Source organism: Sminthopsis crassicaudata, chromosome 1, assembly GCF_048593235.1.
Source record: "Sminthopsis crassicaudata isolate SCR6 chromosome 1, ASM4859323v1, whole genome shotgun sequence".
NCBI lineage: Eukaryota > Metazoa > Chordata > Mammalia > Dasyuromorphia > Dasyuridae > Sminthopsis > Sminthopsis crassicaudata.
In genome coordinates this window covers 515,478,554-515,499,173 of record NC_133617.1, presented here as the reverse complement: position 1 = coordinate 515,499,173, position 20,620 = coordinate 515,478,554, and the positions used below count along the sequence as shown (strand labels likewise).

The window sequence follows — 20,620 nt, the reverse complement described above, 5'->3', positions numbered from 1 at the left end:
ATCTCAATTAACAATGTGTGATTGCATCTGGGCCTTAAGTGACTTAAATCTTATCTCCATTATTCATTGAAGTTAAATGATACACCCAAGACCACAAAGGTAGCCAGGGGGTAAAGCTGAAATCCTGAAGGAAGTCCTCTCACTCAGATTCCAGCACTTTTCCTACTATATAGCAAACTACTTCTTAGAGAGCAGCTTCATGAAAAATCATCCCAATGTATGAAAGTAGCCACTCAAAGCTTTGTTCCTCTTGATAAAAAATCAGCAGTTCTTTTTCCCATTAGGATTAAACCAAACCAACCATATTTATTGGACAAAACAAGATCCCAAGCCCATGTATCCTGTTCCACAGATTTTGTGAGTACTCTTCAGAAATTTGAATTAATGACATCATCAGCCAAAATTTTCACAATTGTAACAGAACAGGCCTCTAAGAGCAGAATAGAGGGATGGATGGAAGGGTACCAGAATGCTGCTCCTTCTGACCCTCAATTTCATTGCACTGATATTCTGAGGCATTCAGGTTCTGCTTTATTAGTGAATTAATAAAATTGGACCACATGTCAGTAGACTATCAATGACTTTTTATGGAGACTATCAAAGACTATTTATGGAGTGGTTCCTTGGGCTTCTCAATTCAATTTAAATAATTATTCTAGGTACTGTGTTAGCTGCTGGGGATAAAAAGATAGTTGTGAAATAGACACTGATCTAAGGAGTTTACTATCTAATCAAGAGTGGGAAAATGTATACAAATATCTCTGAAAGAAAGAAAAAAGTGGAAAATGCAAAGTAGTACAAAACCTTCCCACAAGCTACAAAATATTTAAAGTATAGATCATTTTCAATTAAGAACAATTGAGAATTTCCAAAGTTTCATGGAAGAAGTTGACACCTGCATTGGGCCCTGAAGAAGGGAGAGACTCTAGCTGATACAGAAGGGAAAGAAACATGACACAATAAATAAATTCCATGCATAAGAATCACATGAACAAAGGCATGAAAATAGAAATTTCTAGTATGTGAAAAGGGATTGTGACTGGAATTATCACTTGGGAATATGGTAGTAAAAAACGGGTAGAAATAGGGAATTCAGGAAGAGGGAAAGGCACTGGTAGCTAGATTATGAGTTCCAGTAATAGTTCACTTGGTATCCCTCTGCAAAGAATAACAGTATCATACCACGTTGTGTAACTCATATTGTACCACCTTGCTGAAAGCATATAAAAGGTAGTTGTTTAGTGAACAGGCTGAAATTTAATTTACTGCCATCCTAACACTACTAGTACACTAAGTAAAAATCTGTAAATCACTAAACAAGTGCTTTTAAAAACATATAACTAGGGGAGTTACCTTTGGTATTCCAGAAGTATCGAGCCAGGTCTGAAAAATATCTTCTACAGACAGGCCAAGCCTTAAAAAAAAAATAAATAAATAAATAAAATAAATCAAAAAAAGGATTAAAGAGTAATTACATTTTGTTTTCTCATAAAATAGTTCCCTTTTACCTAGTCAAGTATATGCACACCAGAAAATTTCCAAAGAAATTTGTATTCTTGGCAAGAAGAGCAACAATTCCATTGACTAGATGAGGTTTATAATGTACTTGAATTAAGCCCATGTTCTTTTTAATTACTCTCTATAGATGAGTTAGTAGTTGACATTTAAAGATATATTTGATCCTTTAAATAATTTTCATGCTTAGGAAAGGAAAAGAGAGTAGCAAGTTAATATATAAGTATGTATATATGAATACACACACACACACACACACACACACACACACACACACACACACACACACAAAATGTTACATGCAATGTTTTACATCCATAAACTCCCAACCCCTATCTCTGCAAAGTAGTGAGAAGAGTTATATTCTTATATTTATTTTTTGGGTCAAGTTTCTTAGAAAGGAAACCAAGAATACTAAAATAGTTATAAAATATAATGGAGGGGAAAAAGTTTATGGGTCCCAGATGAACAACCCCTGCATTCTATTGTGTCAAAATTTGATTAGCCATTCCCCAACTAATAAGTATTTGCTTTTTCTTCAATGTTTTGATACCTTGAAAAGTGCCAAAGGAACAGTAGATGGAACACCTAGACTTAGATTCAAGTCTTAGATATTTATGAATTATATGTGACCTGGGTAATTCATTTTACCTCCCTCAGATGAGGTTTCCTCATCTGTAAAATGGGGATAATAGTAGCACCCACATTCCAAAGCTGTTATGAGGACAAAAAGGGGCATGTGAATGTGTGAGAGTATGATGTGTTTGAGATATGGTACCAAATGATGAGAACCAAGTGTTGAGGTTCAGTCATATGATAAATTCACATTGGGCATTCTTTTTGACAAAAGTAGGTTTATTTGGAAGAAGATGTTATAAACAAAATGAAGAGATACATTAGATACCAGGAATGGTAAATATGAAATGGATTTGGGAGAGCAAGAGGATTACCAAGGAAAGGAGTTTGGAAGAATCCATTAAAGGAATATGCCATGAGGTGGTAGTACTCCTTTGACTGGCAGGTTAAATCCAAAGACACATTTAGTACCCTAAAAGTTAGCTATAAGAAGGAGAAAGACACCATGAAGCAGAACACTGTGGCGGGCTAACCTCCCTAAAAAAACAAAAAAAAGATGGCATGAGCCATGGACAGATTTAAAGGGGAAATTTAATCTTAAGAGTTTGACATAACTTGGATTTCTGACTATACACAGTAATATGGGGGTCCCCAAGACCTCCACGGAAGGCTGAATTGATCCCCATCAGTGCTCTTCCCTGCTTGTTTCAGGGAGTAATTTTATCAGTACTTTAAACTTCCAACAGTTTGTAGTCTCTGCCAACCCTACCTAGTGATCTAGGACTTTGTGTGTGTGTGTGTGTGTGTGTGTGTGTGTGTGTGTGTGTGTGTGTGTGTGTGTGTGTGTGTGTAAACAATTAGGTATTTATGGAGAGTTTCTTTTTGTCAATGACCTCCTTGGGTTATAGTCTTGGCAGTAGAATTTATTTGCATAATTCCTAGTTGTTTTCCAGAAATGATCAGCTAATTCAAAATTCTGTCAATGATGTTTTTTTACTACATTAACTTTCCATAGTTCCTTTCACATTGATTACTCTGATAAAAAAAAAAAAATCAGCTAAATTAATGAGAGATACTTTTTAAAAAATCACTGGAGAATGAAAAAGTGCTGATTTGTTGAGCACTAAAATTAAGTCTGAGCTATCTTTTAGGTGTAACTTGAAAATGCCCTTAGAGTAAAGTAAGTAAAAATAATAACAATGACACTTAAGGCCCAACTCAGATGTGAGAACAACTAAATAGATCCTACTTGCATTGACTCTGTTTCTAACATTGCACCTATTTTAGAATCACTAAATTCTAAAGTTGGGAGTGACTATATAGCTCATTTTGTACACATGAGTCATTCTGTCTACTTTGATACTGAATCAGAAAGAACATTCCCACTTGTTATATCTTAGTCTCCAATCATCTAAAAGGTCTTTGCTTTCATGGATTGCTGACTTGAATATTCCTTAAAATTAATTAGTATGCAATATATTCAAGGTTCAAATTGCTCCATTGTTTATTTCTTTGATAAAATCCGACTTACAGAATCCTGGGAAAATGACAAAATGAGGGGTACCCTAGGACCTCTAACCCCCAAAATATAAGTAAAGATTCCAAAATGTAAAAGACTCAACAATTATATAAAAACTAAAAATGCAAAGAAAAAAAAGAATAAAAGGGTAATTCTTAAAGAAAAAAAAAATAACTGAAGACTGACTCATCAACCCACTTTAAATGAATTACTCCCCCAGCTTCTTTCCTCTCTACATCAATTCACATCCAGCTGAGGGGGCCCTGCAGTAATTTTAGGGACTTGCTTTCTTTTGAAAGTAAATACCTTGACAGTGATTTATGCTGAACTTCCCATCCAAGGGCCAGACAAAGCTCCCATTACTTTATACCTTCCTCCCTTTCTATCTCATCTAGCCCAATGGAGTGGGGTGATCCTAGGAAGCAAATCCTTCCTAACTGTCCGCTGCAATTTTACACACCAATATTTAGTTATTCCCTTAACAGAACTGAGGGCCCTAACTTTCAGAGTTGAGGTCAGTGAATCTAACTCTCCTAGAGACAAGAGAAGCAGGAAGGGAGTGGGAATGAAAGGGAGTATGAAGTCTGGTAGAGATAGATGGGCAGGAAAAAGAAGAACACTAGTACAGGATTAGTTATAAATTTTTTTTAACAGCTCACCAGATAAAAAGCAAGCAGCCAAGAAGAATGGGGGAAAAAAAGGAATTATACGTGCAAAAGTTTTTTGAAAAAAGTTTCTGAACCTTTTAGGGGGGAGGGTTATGCCCTTTCTGGATTAGTCTCCAAAGTGAAGCCTGGGGAGGAAATAAAGTAAGTCAGTTGTAGAGAGGATGAAGAATCCAAATAGGCTCAATTGTAGTGGCCTCTTAAGAATCTCTCTATGGGTCCCAATTACTTACACTTAACCTTTGAAGGATTCAGATCTCTTCCTCCTCTGTTGAGAAACCAAAGCAGTCAAAAGAGAAGCAAATAAAACAAAAAACTCTCCAGAATGACTCAGAAGAATAATGAAAATATTTAAGTGAGAATAGCAAAGAAATAATCACAGAAATTAGTAGCCTTAAGAAATAAGGGAGACTACAGAATTTAAAAGATGGTATGCAAAAATGCAGAGGCAGAATGAAAAATGAATAAAGCTAAAACAAACAAAAACAAAACAAAATTAGTAGAAGACATATAAGAACATTATGAAACAAGAATCCGCTTCAAGAAAAAGAATGAAAAAAAAAAGTATGAAGAATTAATCTAAGTAGAGATCTTCCCTAAAACACCACCAAAAAACCTGAATAGTGAACAAAAAACTCTCAAAGCAACCATAAGTTATTAACAGATATCTGAAATATAATTTATCATTAATAAAAAGAGAAAATCATATCCATAAATAAAAAAATTGGCAAAGATGACCCAAGATTGGGGAGGATTTGGGAAGATGTAGGTTGGTAAATTTCAAGCCTTTCCGATTTCCCCCCACAAATAGAACAAAATTATGCCTCAGGGCAAACAGATTTGTGCAAAATCTAGAACACTTGGGGTGAACAGGGGTCCTCCTGATAGAATCCCAGAAGTTCTGAAAAAAGACTGGGGGGGCCAGAATTAACTGGTGTGACTCGCAAACACCTCCAGGCTAGCTCTACAGAAACAATACAGAGTCTTGGGGCTAGCTAGGGATAGTTGGAGTCTCTCCATAGGAACCACAGAAACTTTCACCTCCCACTTTGTGGAATTTAGGTCTGAGTGGGGAAGACTGAAGGAACCTTGGCTGATTAGGAATGCCAGGCCCAGCTGTGCTACTGAGAGTAGCCGGGTGAGAGGGAACCCACACACATGAGTGAAAAGGCAATGGAGCAGGGATGCTGCTGATTGTGGGGAAAGCTCTTGGTTTGGGATTCCTGGTAAGAGGGGAGAGCTAAAGGGAAGCCAGAGACACCATCTTTCCCACCCCAGGATTAGAGGTGCTTACACTAATACCTCTTATTGGGGGAAAAAATGAACTTTCAAAGAACCCCAACAACGAAATATAGTATGGGAACAGGGAAGACCAAGGTTCATCTTCAGGGAAGGACACTTAAAAAAAAAAAAAAGCTGCCCCCAAAACTAATGATAAATCACCCAGAGGGAATTTTTAGACCTCAAAAAAGAATTTAAAAATCAAATGAAAGACACTGAGTAAAAACTAAAACTCAACTAAAATAAAATAAATAAAAAGCATCCAAGAAAAACAAGAAAATTATGAGGGAAAAAATTTGTGGAATATTATTGTTCTGTAAGAAATGACCAACAGGAGAAATACAGAGAGGCTTGGAGAGACTTACATCAACCAGAAGCTCATTATACACTTCAACAATGATACTGTACGAGGATGTATTCTGATGGAAGTGGATATCTTCAACATAGAGAAGAGCTAATCCAATTCCAATTGATCAATGATAGACAGAATCAGCTACACCCAGAGAAGGAACACTGGGAAATGAGTGTAAACTGTGAGCATTGTTTTTCTTCCAGATTATTTTTACCTTCCGAATATAATTCTTCCTTTGCAACAACAACAACAAAAAAATTCGGTTCTGCACATATTTATTGTACCTAGAATATACTATAAGATATTTAATATGTATGGGAATGCCTGCCATCTAGGGGAGGGGGTGGAGGGAAGGAGGGGAAAAATTTGGAACAGAAGGAAGTACAACGGATAATGTTGTAAAAAAAAAATTACCTATGAATATGTACTGTCAAAGAAAATGTTATAATTATAAAAATTAATAAAAAAATTTTAAAAAATTTGATAGAAATTTTCAAAAAAAAAAAAAGAAAAGAAAAGAAAAAACAAACAAACAAACAAAAAAATAATATTGAATGAGAAAAAATGGACATTCAATGAACTAGCAGATTTTCAGGACTTTCTATTAACCAAACTCTAACTAAATAGAAAATTTGACATATAAGAGCCAATATCAGAGATCAATTTCAAGGAACTCAACATGAATAAATTATTATTTTTTTTAACATGGGAAATTCATAATATATGTTTAAGAATGACCTCAACAATATGATACTCAAAAGAAAGATTGGGACGGAATTAAGATAAAAATAATAATTATGCCATAAAAATGAGGTGCAGAGGAAGAATAGACACAGAGGCCTTAGTGGGGGAAAGAGGGCTTATAGTTGTGCTACTAACATTAGGAATGGGTTAAATAGGGAACACTACATATATACTATAAAAGGTGTGCATCCTCCAAAACCTATAAAGAAATAAGGGAAGGAGAATGAGAGGACAGGGAAGCAAAGTGTGAAGAAAAAGAAAGAAGATCCAAAATCCATGGGTGGGGGGAGGTTAAGGTAGACAAATTATAGAACAGAGTTTAATTAAAGTGACAGTAGGGAGCAGAATTAAAGCAAAGGATCAGCAAGGATAGGAAAGGGGTGTGTGTGTGTGTGTGTGTGTGTGTGTGTGTGTGTGTGTGTGTGTGTGTATGTGTATGTGTGGGTGTATGTATACATCTACCTAAGTATATATAAATATATCCTTTCTTAACTATAACTTGCTTGGAGGTGCTGGGAGGGGGAATCAAAGGGGAGAAAAAATAAAGTAAAAAAGGTTCACAGCAGAGAGCAAAAAATAGTTTTACATGGAAGTAAAGAAAAGATAGACACTCATGAATGTAATTCCTTTTATATATATATATACACATATATACATATATACATGTTTTATATTATATATATATATATTTTTTTTTTTCTTGAACTGGTATTTGTTGTTATATATTTTGAATCCTTCTTGATGTTCTGCTGGGCACATGATGATGTTCTCTTTTGTTTTGTTTTGTTTCATTTTGCTTTGTATTTCTTTTTTTTCCCTTTTTACTTATTCTGTTTTTTAAAATGAAATAAATTTGGAAAAAAAATGACACAAGATGGTAATAGTCAATCTTGTATGGGATGTAGAAAGTTAAGCACATTAATTCTGTTTGTAGAATTATAAATCAATCCATTGTGGAAAAGAATTTGCAATTATGAAAAGAAAATTGACTAAATGTTTTTAGCTTTGATCCAGAGATTTCTCCAAAAGGCACATATCCCAAGAAGGTTAATGATTTTTTTAAAAAGTTCCATATTATTCCAAAATAATTATAGCAACAGTTTTAAGCTGCAAAGAACTAGAAACAAAATAGATGGCCCTGAACTGGAGAATGGCTAAAGAAATTTGTGATACATGCATATATTAAGATATTAGGACTTGTAAAAAATAATAAATATGATGAATCCAAGGAAACTTGGGAAGGCATATTAACTTAGGTAAAATGTAGTAAGCAGAACCAGGAAAAAAATAATAGATTATTAAGATTACAATCGTATAAATAAAAAGAACTACACAATGATCAAAATAACACTTGAAATGCTAATGACCAAATGACCCTAAAGAAGAAACATGATAAGACATCTCTTTCCCTTCTTTTCAGAAGTGAGAAACTATAAGTGTATAATATTTCATATATACATTTGGTCATTTCTGATATCTTGGCTTTGCTGAACTTTTCCTTCCTCTTTTAAATTTTTTTTATAATAATAAATGGTTCTCTGTGAGGGATCTAGAATGGCATAAAAACAAGTTATATCAATGTAAGTCTTTTTAAAAACATACCATATTCTATTGGTCATAGAGAGCAAAGTACAAATTGAGATTAGAAGCCTCAAGTTTAACTCTTCAAGAGAAATTGCATTCAAATTTCAGAACAACATCATTAAAGAATGATATTATGAAGGATAAATAATTTAAGCTGGCCCTGAAAAGCAAGCCTAAGCATCAAGAAAAGTTCTATGTTCAGCAAAAGAGGAAGACTTAAATCACTCCTTCAAAAGAACCCAATGGGTATAGTCTTCAGGAAGGGGATGTTTCGATAGCATCCTGAAATGATGCCATAGCAAAATTAGAGGAAATGGGACAAAAAGTCTTTTTAAAAACTCTATTTTGGGGTGAGTGGAGAGGAAGTTTAACATTGAAGGATGTCACCTGCTATAAGGCAAGAAAATGCATCTAAGTACTAATTTCCTCTAGAGATAGAGGAAATGGTTAGAACTCTATGGAGCTATAGATTAGAGTGGGGGAAAGAGAGAAAGACATAAGTTCAAAGTTAGATAAAAGGATAAATAAAGAGGGGAAAGAAAAAAAAAAGACTGAGATCTCTGGATTAAATTTATAGAACATGTTCTACTGTATCCAACTGAATTGAGAATTAAGATTCTCAGGAATAGAAAACAATACTGTAGGGATATATCCTAGAATCCTCTAGAAGGGGAAACAAAAAGGGGGATTTAATGAAAACAGAATTTCCTAGAAAAGAGGTATGTACAAATATATGTCACTAAAATAGATAATGGCCTAGGCAAGGACTAAATATCAGATTGCTTTCTAAGCTGATTAAAGTGTAGCCCTGGGGGACTGTGATAAGAAGGGAACCTATTAGGGCCTAGAGGAGCATACACCCAGTAAATCTTTAAAATATGCTGGTTAAAAAAAAGAATAAAGAAAATCACTAGGATTTTCTAGCACATGAATTCACAGAAGAAATGACTGGAATCCTATAGACACTCCTATAGACTGAAGTAGATGGAATCTGTGCTGTAAATCCTTGTCAAATCTGGGAGAACTCTCAGTGGAGTGGCTTGAGAATTCAGCAATCCCTCTTGAAGAAATGGTCCAAGCCCAGGAGCAGGAGAAGGACCCAAGGCTAGCTTAAGGGCGGTCCTGAAGTTTCATGAAAGAACCCCAGAACAGAGACAGCTCTAAGCCCAACAGAATCAGGCCAGTGGAAAGAAGCTCTAGGCAAAGTCTAACACAGTGGCCAGAAGGTGCCCCAAGAACCAAGCAAGAGGGCGGTCTCAGAGTTTCTAAACAAAAATGGGATTGGAGTTTCAAAACAGTTTATTCCAGTTCCAATGTTTTTCGGGACTTTACACCACTTCAATCTGAACTTCAAAAGTATCTTCAATTCTTGATCAAGAAGTAACTGCAGATGGAGATATGCTGGGTAAGCTCCAGGCTCCAGGCCTACCCAAATTAAGGATGACCTGGAGTTTTGTGCCAAGAATCAAGCTTCATAGCAAGCACAAGGGGGAGAGGGGCACAATGAAGTCCATAAAGGCAGTAACCCTGAGCCAGCGGCAAGAGGAGAGGGGTTCTGGAAAGTGTTTGATGGAGGGTTATTCCAGGAGTCTCCATAGTATAAGAAAAAGGCTTCAGCATCAGAGCTACCTGAAGTCCTGGCAATAGTGGAAGAAAGTCCATGAACAATTTCTAGGCAGTTGTGGCCCATCTTAGCATCCAGGCAGCTTGAACCTGAACCACAGCAAAAGACAAGACCAAACAATTCTTACAGGAGGAGGGTACTAGTCTTGGCCACAGATATTAGGACTAAGCAGGGCCTGCCCATCCCATCCTGGAGAGCAGAGGAGCAGAGCTTAACCCCAATACAGACTCTCCTTGAACAATGAAAGGATATATCCTAGAATCAGCTAAAGGTTAAAAAGAGAAGTAAATCCTATGAGGAAATACTTTGAACCAAGAGAAGCTTATCAAGTATAAGAACAACCCCACGATATCAACTAGAGTCTTGGAGGAAAAAAAAAAAACCTATATCAGTCACAAAGTTTACAAAAATAATTGTGAGAAATGAAACAATTTTTTTTTTTTTAAATGACATAGGAAAGAAAGAATGATAAGAAGAATTCTTAGAATAGATGGTGGAAAGTCTTACCCAAGAACTGAATGTCCTGAAAACTAGAATGGGCCAAAGAACAAAACAATTGAATGGAAAAATAAGTATTAAAATTAAATTTAAAATAAAAAAGGGAAAAATGTGAAATACATCAAAAACAACTAACCTGGAAAACAGATCAAGAAGCAATAAGCCAAGAATTATAGGACCATATGAAAAAATTTAACAAAAAAAAAAAAATGCCCAGATATCATATTTTAAGAAATTATATATGAAAATTGTCCAAATCACTTGAGAGTAGAGGACAAAATGATAATAAAAAATAGACCAGTAACATCTTCAAAGAAACCACAAAAAACAAAAACTCCCAGAAAAGTCATAACCCAAACTCAGAGTTTCCAACTCAAAAAATTAAAAAAACCACAAACAACCAAAAAGAAAGAGGTCAAGAACCAAGAAACCACAGTTAGGATCACAAAAGACTTGCTAGCCTTCATTATGAAGGTGTGGAGAGCTTGGAATATGATATTCTAAAAAGCAAATACTAAAGATGTACAATTAATAATATCCTGTCTGGCAAATCTAAGCATAGTCTTACAGATGAAAAATTGTTAAAGAAAGAGAATATTCTAAGCATTCCTGATTAAAAGGCCAGAACTGGGTACATTTTGAAATAAAAATGCAAAAGCCAAATAAAACATAAAAAGGAAAGACATACGTTTTTACAACTAGAATGGAATTTGTGTTGAAGATTGGGTTACATGCTAATAGGGGATAAGGAAAAAATGTTTTCTCAGCACTCTTTAAGGGCCACAGAAAAAGGGGGAAATGACAGAGCTTGGGGGTGGTTTTATTCTGTTTTGAAGCTCTCAGAAGACAGAAATGAGAGAAACGAGGGACTATACTGTGAAAAGAAGGAAGAGAAATGAAAAGAAAACATCACATCATAGAGTTTTATAAGATTAGTATTTAAATATGAAGGAAAAGATGGAGGGAATGAATCAGAAAAAAGGAAGATTTTTTTAAATTTTATTTTTTTATTCATTTTTCCAAATTATCCCCTCCCTCCCTCCCCTCCCTCCCCCCCCCCCCCCCATGGCAGGCAATCCCATACATTTTACATGTGTTACAATATAACCTAGATACAATATATGTGTGTAAATACAGAAAAAAGGAAGATTAAACACAATGATAAATACCCCCACCCATCTACAAATACACATATAATGATTGTATTGTAGAAATATATTTCAAAAGAGAAATGGGAGAGGACTAGTTCAAAGATTGGGGAAAGGTAGGATAGATTTGGTCAGCAAATAGTCATTGGAGCAATGGAGCAGGGAATAAAGAGGCTCCAATGATGAGGATGGAAGGTCAAGGTCAAGGGGGGATTAAAAAGAAAGAAAGAAAAATTTAAAAATCTAAAATTAAGGGTGGGGAAAATGAAAAGAGCTACAAGAGAGAAGAAACATTCCATTTCATTTGGACACTAGAAGTATCAGGCAAATTCCCTCCCTTTTATTATTCTATTTAAAAAGAGGAGTGTGATGGCAAAGAGAAAAAAAAAAAAAAGGAAGAATTCAGGACAGAGGGCAATACATAATTAGGATTCATAATCAACTATAAAACTAGAATGAATTAATTCATAAGATGAAAGAGAATAGCAGAATGGTTTAGAAAATATAAGAAATACACTTGAACAAAGATTCACATAGAGTTAAAATGAAGGTTTGAAACAAAATTTGTCACGCTTCAGATAAGGTCAAAAATGGGTAGAAATTGTGATTTCCACATAGACATTATGAAAAGAGAGAAGTGGGAAAACTGCATCATGTTTAAAGGTATCATATATAACAAACTGATTTGAATACTTAACATATATGTATCAAATAGCATTGCATCTAAACAAAAAGTTAATCAAATTGGAGTAAGAAATAGATAGTAAAATTTTAATAATGAAGGACATCAATATATTTCTTTCAGACTTAGACAAATCTAACCAAAGAATAAAAAATATATAATTTAAAGACATGGATAGAACTTTAGAAAAATTAGAAAACATGTTTGATGATTATTGACAACCTAATTTAACTAATTATTTGGTGCTATACTAATTAATCCACCAAAGGATTTTTTTTTGAGGTAGAAAAAAAATAAAATTTGTATTAAGAGCAGAATGTCAAAAATTTCAGTGGGTAACCAACCAAACTTGAACTTAACAGAAAATTTAACATATAAAAGCCAATATCAAAGATCAATTTTAAGGAATTCAACATGGACAAATTGTTTATCTTTTTTTTTAACATGGGAAATGTATACTATATAGTTAAGATTCACGCCAACAATAGGGTAGCTCAAAAGAAAAATTGGCAGAGTTAAGGTAAAAGTAGTAATGATGTTAAGCAAATAAGGTGCAGAGGAAGAATAGACACAAAGGTGTTAGAGAGAGCAGGAGGACTCACATTGGGAATGGGTTCAATAGGCAACATTTTATATATATATATATATATGTGTGTGTGTGTGTGTGTGTGTGTGTGTGTGTGTGTGTGTGTGTATATATATATATATATATATATATATATATATATATATATATATATATATAAGTCATAAAGGATATAGCACACTCCAAAATCATAAAGAAATAAGGGGGGAGGGATGGGCAGACAGGAAAGTAAAGAGTGAGGGAAGAAGACAAAGGAGGGATCTTTCAGTGGGTGGAAGTTAAATAATAGCAAGACCAAGTTATGGAGCAGAATTTAATTAGAGTCAGCAGGGATAAGAAAGATATGTGTGTATATGTGAGGTGTATATGTGTGTGAGTGTGCATATGTATGTGTGTATATATTTACATGTGTATACATAAATATATCTTTTCTTAACTGTAACTTGCTTGTGCAGGGGGGAAGGCATGGCGTATAAGGGAGATGAAAGGGGAGAAAAAGAATAAAGTAAATAAGGTATGCAGCAGAGAACCAAAATACAATTTACAAGGAAGTAAAGAAAAAAATGGACATTCATGAATATAATTTCTTCTGCTATTATATATATATATATATATATATATATATATATATATATATATATATATGTATGTATGTATGTATTGTATATAAATATTCTTTTTTGATCTGGTAATTTGTGTTATATATTTTGAATCCTCCCTGATGTGCTGCTGAGCACATGACATTGTTTTCTTTTATTTTGCTTTGTTTTGTATTCTTTTTCTGTTTTTCTTCTTCTTACTCTGTTTTTTCAAATAAAATAAATTTTAAAAATAAAATTTAAAAAAAAGAATGTCAAGGGTAGTGAATGCCCATCAGTTGGGACATGGCTGAATAAGTTATGGTATATGAGTGGTTTTTCTTTCTCAATTTTTTTTCCCTTTGATCTGATTTTTCTCGTGTAGCATGATAAATGTGGAAATATGTTTAGAAGAACTATACATGGTTAATCTATATTGGACTACTTGCTGTCTAGGAAACAAGGGAGGTGAGGAAGGAAGGAGAAAAATTTGGAACACAATATTTTGCAAGGGTGAATGTTGAAAACTATTTTTGTGTGCACTTTGAAAAATAAGACGCTATTATTATAAAAGTAAATTAGAAAAGAATGTCAAGGGTAATAATTTTAAAAGAGGGAAAGAATATAATCAATCAACATAGAGAATTACATCAGAACATATTAGTACCTTACATATAAAAGAAAACAAACACAACTCCCTAGGATTTGATAAATCTAAATACTCTGATTACCAGGATAAGGACTTGTGTGGAAAGCAATTCGGCAGAAATAATATTTAGCAATGTATACCAAGATAAATACCAAATATATACATGACTTGGACATAAATGATGTTATAAACAATTTAGAAGAGCAAGGAAGAATCAACTTTAAGATTTATGGATAGGAGAAAAATTCATAGCCAAAACAGAGTCAGAAAGGAGAAGAAAAAAAAGCAGACAATTTAATTACATAAAAATTTAAAAGGCTTTGTACAAACAAAACTAAATTCTTTTCTTTTCTTTTTTTAATTGTTCACAACTGAAAAGAAGGCAGTTGGAGAGAGAAGTATAAATGCATATAAAACTATTTTTTAAAGAGAAGAAAAAAAACAAAAAAAAGAATAATGATATATACGCAATGTTGAAAATATAATCCATTCATATTTATGGTTTTAATTGTTTAATTTGTGAGTTTTTAAAATTAAAGCAGATATAAACCTTTATATCTATATCTATATATTATTTTAAATCAGCATTTTTGTCCATGTGGTTTATTTTGGACATACTTATAATCTCTACTTTTCAGCTACCCTTTTTTCCATTACCCTGCCTAGTTCTAAGCCTCTCTCATAGATTCTAAATCTAATGTCACTGGTCTCCCTGATATTGCTTGCACAAGACACTCCCTTCTTGCATTTTCACTGGCTGTCCCCCATGGAATTCTATTTCCTCATCTCTAACTCTTGGCTTTCCTGTTGGGTTTTTTTTTTTTTTCAAGTTCCAGTTAAAATTCCACTTTCTTCAGGAAGATTTTTTTCCAGTTCCTCCCTAATCTTGGTGCCTCCAGTCTTGATTATCTCCTATTTATTCTATATATAGCTTCTTGTACATAGTCATTTACATGCTATTTCTCTCAGCAGATCATGAGCTTCATGAGAACAGGGACTAGTTTTATCTCTGCCTTTCATTGTATCCCAGAGTTTAGCACAATGCTTGGCATAGTAGGTCCTTAATAAATACATAATTACTGACTTGAGATTCCAGAGTCTGCCATGATGATCCAATATTCTGTACCTCAAAGATATGGGGGTAAGCTAATTCCAGAAGGAGGAGATGGCATAAGAACCCAAGGGACATAGAGCAAATTTAGACAGGATTGACCACTTCATCAAATAGGGTAATAGGAGGTGGAGCCTGGCACTGGGAAAAAAGCCTCAATTCCGAAAGTAAAACTAGAGAGATAAGTAAATCAAAGCAAACATTAAGCACTATCAAAATTTACTATAAATCTAGAGATCTCCTGAACAATGAAGGTAATTTTGTAATATTTGCATGAAGAAACTGAAAGGAAAACAGATTTTTCCACAAGTACAACATAACTATCCAGAAAAAAAATGAATCAGGAGATTAAAAAAAAAAAAAAAAAAAGTTATAGAGAAAAGAATTGGAAGGGAATTAGAAATTATTGTTAGAGCTGTGAAGTAGTCCAATTGTTTTTTTTTTTAAACTACTTGGAATTATATGATAAAAATGACTGTTCATAAAAACTGATGGAACCCAATGCTAGGAATATATTCCCAAGGAGATCAAAGACAAGAAGGTCTAACTATAAGTCAAACTATGGGAAGCAGCTAATATCACAGAAAATAATTAGAAACAAAGTTGGTATCCAGGTAGACCTGTGAATCAGTCCAGTTGAGTGTGTGTTTGTTTTTGGTTTTGTTTTTATTATTTGGAATTATATGATAAAAATTACTGTTCTTAAACACTAATTGATGGAAGCCAGTGCTAAGCATATATCCCCAAGGCAAAAAAAAAAAGGTCTAATATAAGAAAAACTATTGGAAGCAGCAAATATGGCAGCAAATAATTAGAAACAAAGTAGGTGCCCACTGATTGGAGAAAAACTGAACTGCAGTAGATGAATGTAATGAAATATCATTGTGCTGAAAGAAATGACAAATATGAGGAAACATGGGAAAATCTGTGTATGTGACAGTAAAATTAATGAAAGCATTAGAACAATATACAAGATACTAAAAAATTGATCTTGGTCTCAGAAAACAGATTATCAAACATACCTCTCCTTTTGGCAAAGATAAATAAGAAAATGAAAGAGCAGAAATGTTTGTAATAGATATGGTCCTTAGGTTGGCTATTTTTGCACATCTGTCTTTTTTATGAGGAAAAATTCAGTCAATGAAAAGGAGGTAGAGGAAGAGTCTACATCCAGAAATGCCTCTGATGTAAAAATAAAATAAATCTCTTAAAGTCATAATTGCCTTGGATCCATGATAGCTCTTAGACTTGATCAAATTACTTGCTTTATATCAAAGACCAGGTGTTAGTTTAAGGTATCTTCTTTATGTGTGTATGAAAAGCTTTCTTTTCATTTTCTAAAATCAGCCTTAGTTTAAATGATTAACATTTCCCCACTAGAATACTTCCATCTGGGAGGGGGGTGGGAGTGGTTGAGAAATCTCACACTCCCTCAAATCCAGAAATGTTATTCAGTTGGATTCTATTGACTGTGGGTACAAGGAAAAGGGTTTGGCAATTGTTTTGGGGTATTCTAGATGTTCTTGGAGATGGTAGTGTAGTTACACAGGTTACATCTCCAAAAAAGCAGTAAAGAAAAAAGCAGAAAGAAGAAGAAAATTACAACTTTACTCAGCAGTAGGTCACTCCATTTTAGTAGCACTGAAAGGGATTGTTTGGGGCTTCTACCATTCTCTATGGAGTGGTCTTTCTTTTCTGTTTTTTTTTTGTTTGTTTGTTTGTTTTTTGGTTCTCAAGCTGACTTTACAAGAGATAGGTGATACCTCTTTAGAAAACCTCAGACTTCTAAAGTGCTTCCTTCCCATCTCTAGTATAATCTCACTTTAAAGGAAGAAAGTGTAGTTTTTTGCTCTGAATTATAATTTTTCTTTCATTCATCACCTGCAGAGAGGACCTACAATAATATTGGAAGGTTCTGAGGTAAACAGCATCTTTCAAGATAGTTTCAGCACTGATGTTGGCCACAGGAACTGTGAAGCCTTTTGTGACTTTTTTATCTCTGGCCAGTTTCTTTCTAGGATATTACAGTTTGCCCTCTGCCTTTTAAGAGAAAGAATGAGAAGAGGTCTTAAAGGAGAACTACAGAGATGGTTAAAAGTACATAGGATCCAATAAGAAAAGCCTCTAACCTTTTATCTTTACCTTTAATCTAGGACCAGATTATTGTTTCTGAAGGGGAAGCTGAGGCTGAGATTCAATAGCTGTCTTTAGAGCTACTTTATGAAGAACTGAACAGCTGTTGTTCATCTCTGTTGAGGAGTGAACAAGAGGAAATGGGCATAAATTTCCCCAGGAGGGCTTTAGGTTAAATAGAAAAGAGAACAACCCAATATTAAGTGCTGTTGAATACTTCACTGGGTTACTGAGTGAGGTCAAGAGATCTTTGTCACTAAAGAAAATAACAATATGCAGATACCCTCCTATTTCTGAATTATTTAGAAGCAGAAATATGATTCAGACAGTCACCTTTAGTTCATTCCAGTCTTATTTTTCTGACCCAATGAAAATGAGAACAGGATATAATAATATATAGATTTAGATATGTATAGAGTTAAAGAATTCAATAATATACCTGCAGATAATTATTATTGTGTAAATTCCATGACTAGAGTTGGTTATTGTTCATTCTTTTTCACTTAGGTAGGGTTTTAATAAAAATGGTTCCCTCTCTTTTAGTTAACACTCATAAAAATTCACAGGGACTGTGAAGCAGTCTCATCAAATAAACACAGCCTTCTCTATATTGCCAGTGAAGCAGAGACAATACAGGAGAGCAGTAAAGATTGTCTTGTTTATCAGTATTGGCCAGTGAGGAAGTGAGAATACAGGGCTTTTGATACCTGATTGTCCCCCTCCTCATGTCTCATCAGGTGTGGTGATGTTTCTCAGGGTACATATCTGCCCACAATAAGATAATGGCAGGGGTGTTGATGACTTCAATTGAATGTAAACTTTACTCTGTCATGGAAATCTCTCTTGTGGAAGGGCTAGTTCTGATGTGACAGATCCACTCTAACCTTCTTTTTAGATTTAGGAAGGAAGGGAGGGGAATGAAGGCTAATCAGGATGGCAGTGTGTGTACAAAAGGCACCTTTCTGATTTATTTAAGCCTGTACCTCACTATACTCTTCTGCACACAAGAGAAGGGATAAAGAGAACATGTGTTTTTAAATCACTTTCCTATGGGAGAGTTCAAAGCATCTTATAACCATTATCATATCATACCTCATAACATCTTTGTGAAGTGGGTGTCAATTTTTTTGTGTGGCTTTTTACAGATGGAGAAATTGCAGGATAGCTAATTTAACCAAGGCAATCCACCAAGCCAAGAGAGAAGTTGAGAGAAAGATCCCATGTTTCATAACTATCAATTCTTAAGGCATCAAACTGCATGACTATCTTCGGGGATTTTGATAAGGTGATATAAGAAGTTAATGTATAAGTGAACTTTATTAGACTTTAAAAAAAGCATAGTAATTGCTCTTACTTCCCAAGTATGTTGTGAGACAATAGTGTCAAACTTAAATAGAAAAGGATCTCTGTGGATTCCATATGACCCAGAAAATTACAAATTAACATTATCTATGTTGTATTTTTTAAATTTTGGATTACATCCACTTGAAGTTTTGCAGGCAATTTACAAAGAGTTTGACATCTCTGTTGTATGAGATAATTAAAGAGAAAGAATATTGTTTCTATTGAAGCAAGGTACAATTTTCTTTGTGGGGGAAAAAGATATAAATTAATGCAAGACTGAAAAAATTATTGGAATTGTGACAACAATCAGTGTGGATAAATCTTAGTATATGACAATATTTAACTAAGTTATAAACTGACTTCTAAAAGCAAGATACTTTTGCTCCCAATCCAAGCCAATAGTAGATTTCTTTCCTTTTAGATCATGCAGCTTAAAATAATCACAACAGACAGGCAGAAGCATTTCCACTTAGCCAGGATTCTGGCCTTACAGGAAATGACCCTTCTGCATGTCTGATCACTATGGAAATTGATTTTATACAGATAGCTACAAGTACACAGAACCATGACAGCACACCCTCCATGTTTGTACAAGCTAGTGCTGTTCTTTCTGGTTCATTATGAAATCCAAACCTGATCAATTTTCAGAGGCCCCCAGGTATGGGTCTAAGACCTTTCAGTTCAGGACACTGAAACACTCCTCAGAGTGGAGAGTTTCCTTTTTGGGTCTCCGCACCCCTATAACTTGATTACAAGTGATAGATAGCAGCATTAAAGTGCCTCAGAATAAATTAAACCCTAAATGTTACAGAATTATATCTATGAGGCTAAATTTCAGAAACAATAACATATGGGATCTCATTGGTATGTTGCTAATTTAAAAAGGATCCCAAAATCTCAGAATAAATGGGCTATGCAGAGAAATAGCATTGCTTATATTTTTATATTTGTTTGTTTTTTTAGGGCCAAGAATATTTAGAGGGATCTAGCCACTTGTGTTCATCAAATTGACTTTGAAAAAAAGAGAAATTTATGTGTTGACATATCCACTATCACTTGTAATTCTTGTATTCAGCCTCTTCATTGTCTCTAACTAAAATTACAAATCCCTGCTCTCATCATACAAATGAACTGATAAAACACTGAAAAGACAAGGAGTACAAATTTCAGTATTCTGGATGGGGCACATTCTTTTTGCAATGGAATTCAAACTTTTTCATATATATATATATATATATATATATATATATATATATATATATATATGGTTACAGATTTATGTAGTGACTTTCACAAAGTAAATTTTGCAAAAAAATTGTTGTGAAAAGCAGACCATTTTCTTATGATGAGTAAGTCTGGAAGAAGGCTGATAATATTTGTTTACTATCCACATACACCAACATTAGTGGGAGTAGGAGAGTGGTTGGCATGAACTTAAACAAAAATAAGCCAGCAAATGAGAGTCTAGTAATTTCTTAGTAATTGTTGGTGAATCTGTTATTACATGGAAGCTTTTGGATGAATTAATGATTCCATGCCCTTACTTAAAGATAAAGAAAATAGAGCACAAAGGAAAGAAAATGTCTTCCTTTAAATAATCCAGTAATAATAAAGACTGAAATATATTTGCCAGTTTTTCTGCATTTTCATTTAGCCCCCCTCCCCCAGCCACTGACTTCCAATTTGGACAGTGTTTTATCTCTTGAGTATCTATTTACTATCCAAATCTTAAAAAACAACAAAAAAAAAAAAAAAAAAAAACCCTTTTCCTTATAGTAACAGCTTTATTAGGCTTCATGAAACAATAACACCAAACAGAATAGCTGAGTTGTATAAAGGAAAATTGGAGAGTTTATCCCAAACACCATGACTGAACTGGAGCTGATCAGTTTCAAAGTTGAAAAATCCTTCCCAAATTTGCATGATTCACATGCCTAACAGATGTGCATAGGAATCAGTTTGCAGCAGGGGCCAAAGATTAGAGACTCTAGGGGGTGAATATGGGACCTTTGGGGATTTAGATAAAAATTA

General features: G+C 34.1%; 1 protein-coding gene across 1 annotated transcript in view; it reads right to left on the bottom strand.

The window, feature by feature from the left end:
• AOPEP (aminopeptidase O (putative)) overlaps nucleotides 1-20,620 on the bottom strand; it is a 504,306-nt gene that overhangs the window by 162,407 nt on the left and 321,279 nt on the right. The window contains 1 exon segment of the mRNA XM_074281675.1: nucleotides 1,354-1,414. Within this exon segment, the coding sequence (XP_074137776.1) occupies nucleotides 1,354-1,414 (61 nt within the window).